Genomic DNA, 2,500 nt, shown 5'->3' on the forward strand with positions numbered 1-2,500 from the left:
CTGTCTCCTGCTGTTCCTGAGTATCCAGATATCCTCAACCTGTACTTGTCTTCGTCGCCGCTCACCCTGTGGAGGAGGAGAATGGGGACTCATAGCTTTCCTTCGGTCTGATCGATTTCTGAAGTATCTCATGATGTAAGGACAGATATTTCATTGGTGTTTAACACAGAATCTTATTATATGTATGTGTATGTATTTATATTTTTATATATTTATATATGTATATGTGTATATATTTTTTATATATTTATATATATTTGTGTGTGTGTTGGGGGGGAGGGGGTTGTGTGGGCGTGCGTGCGTGTGTGTGTTTGTGTGTGTGTGTGTGTGTGTGCATGTGTATGTGTGTGCATGTGTATGTGTGTGCATGTGTATGTGTGTGTGCGGTAAAACCTAGTAACCTTTGCCAATTCCATGGATAAATGACGTTGACGTAAATGCAATTTGTGAAAGCAAAATTGCAGAAGGAAATGCGATATTGTGATAAATCATATGAATGTAGATGTAGTTGTTTTATGTAATGTGAGGACAAGCTGAAAACTTTTAAGCTAAGATTGATTTAGAAGTTAAAAGATGATGCTAGTATTGGAACTCAAGCATAAAACCTAGTTTACAGAGTCGGTATACTACAAATTGTGATAAGCTCTATAAGTGTGGAAGCCCACACATAACAAGTAGTATTTTATATGAGACAATAAATAAATAAATAAAACACATTTTGGAATCCGCCCCTTTCAAGTGGGAACAAATACATTTGAATACAAATAATTACTTGAATATCTCGACTTCTTAAGCTATTGCCTACCTATTACTTTCATCGAAACTGTCACTGGCATTGATAATAGAATCAGTATTATAAATACTACAATAGTTCTGACGTCCTTCTGTTCATAAAAAAGTGACGTTATGATGTTACATAATATTACTATCATACATCAACTAAATTAATCTTTCATTATCACTAACTACGTAACTGCTTGCCAGATCTGAATTTATCTCCTAAATGATACAAGGATAAGTCGATTCTTTCAATTTAGAAATACACGGGTTCCTCTGTCGTGCAAACGAGAATTTTAGATAAAGCTCATAATAACAAGACAATAACAAGCACTCAAGGGAAAAACACTCACCTATTTCACTCACTTGAAAAGAAAACTAAACGTACGCCATTCAGTACTGAAGTAAAACAGAAAATAAGTGCATAGCCCTTAGCAAGTGGTCTGCAATATACTGCAATACACAAAACGAAGCACATCTCAGCCGCAGTAAAAACACCTCGTCAAGATAATTCAAAGTGGACAACGAGACACAATGGAGAGGAAGCATCTGTTTTAGCTCTCAGGACCGAGCAATACATGCAATAAAAGGTGTTGTGGTAGTCTATGGCGTTGCTGTCCATCCCTGTTTATATGTTCTGTGGATTCTGATTCTTATCGTTAATTGCCTATTGATAGCGATTGTTACATTGTGATCTTGCAATGTGCATGATTTGATTGGGATTGTTGTCACTGTTTTACGAGGGAGGCGAAGGAACTTACGCAAAGAAGGAGTAGGCTGCCCAGGCGGTATTCCCTTCCCAGTCCTCCATGTCCGCCCGCAGTTGGTGTGGGCGGCCCCGCGTCAGGGCGTGGAGAGCCTTCAAACCTGTGGGTAGTAGGGAAGGCGTGGCGTGACGTAATTCTTTTTTTTTCACCCAGGTACACGAGAGCAGATTATGATGTCACCGATTAACTAAATACATACATACATACAAAATTCCGCGTGCAGGAACTCCTACTACTCACCGATCCAGTACTCTTTACTGGGGTCACCGAAACCCACTTCGTATTCGTGCCAAGTGCGGTTGAAGGAGATGTGTCTGGGCAGTTTCCGTCGCGCCACCATGACAGTCCAGCCACCTCCGGCCGTGTGGTGGTCGCAGTACACTTCTCTGGACGACAGGCCCGGCGGCTGGATGCGGTAGATCCCGTCCTCCATGAAGCCGAGGTCGAAGACGTCCTTGCAGTCGCGGGGCATCGGCGGGTACTCCAGGTACTTCTTCTTGTCGTCCTTGCAGTCCTCGGGCATCGTCGGGAAGAGCGGGTGGTCCGTGGAGACGCCTGGTTCCCACGTCTTGTCCTCCTCGTCCAGCCCTCCCAAGGTGCCGCTGTAGGTGTCGTTGATGAAGGTCCGGTTGAGGATGTTGGCGAAGTCCTGGATGTCCAGGGGCGTGTAGGTGCAGCCGGGGAGCACCCTGTCGCTGTAGTCCTCGCTGTTGTAGGTCTTCGGCTGCTGCTGCTGGTTGGTCCGCCGCACCACCTCCATCAGCTGCTGGTGCTCCCCGGAGATCAGCGCCAGGTTGTGGTTGATCTTGTACAGCTTCACCCGCAGGTCGTCCAGGTGCGACACGAGCGTGGTGTTGGTGTCGTTGACCTTCTTCATGATGAAGTTGCCCTTCGTCAGCGTTTCCTCCCGCGAGTCGTACACGCTGTTCCTGACGGCGTACAGCTCGGCCTTCTGC

The 2,500-nt window shown here is 45.1% G+C and overlaps 1 protein-coding gene across 1 annotated transcript in view; it reads right to left on the bottom strand.

Moving 5' to 3' along the window:
* Positions 1-2,500, bottom strand: part of LOC122260602 (uncharacterized) — an 8,121-nt gene that overhangs the window by 1,112 nt on the left and 4,509 nt on the right. The window contains exons 2-4 of the mRNA XM_043027965.2: positions 1,785-2,500; positions 1,539-1,644; positions 1-66 (exon numbers count right to left, since the gene is read on the bottom strand). The exon at positions 1-66 is cut by the window's left edge and continues 62 nt beyond it; the exon at positions 1,785-2,500 is cut by the window's right edge and continues 476 nt beyond it. Coding sequence (XP_042883899.1) covers positions 1-66; positions 1,539-1,644; positions 1,785-2,500 — 888 coding nt within the window. The remainder of the gene's footprint in view (positions 67-1,538; positions 1,645-1,784) is intronic.

Source organism: Penaeus japonicus, unplaced genomic scaffold, assembly GCF_977035675.1.
Source record: "Penaeus japonicus unplaced genomic scaffold, GWHDUDI00000001_assembly GWHDUDI00000024, whole genome shotgun sequence".
NCBI classification, from domain to species: Eukaryota; Metazoa; Arthropoda; class Malacostraca; order Decapoda; family Penaeidae; genus Penaeus; species Penaeus japonicus.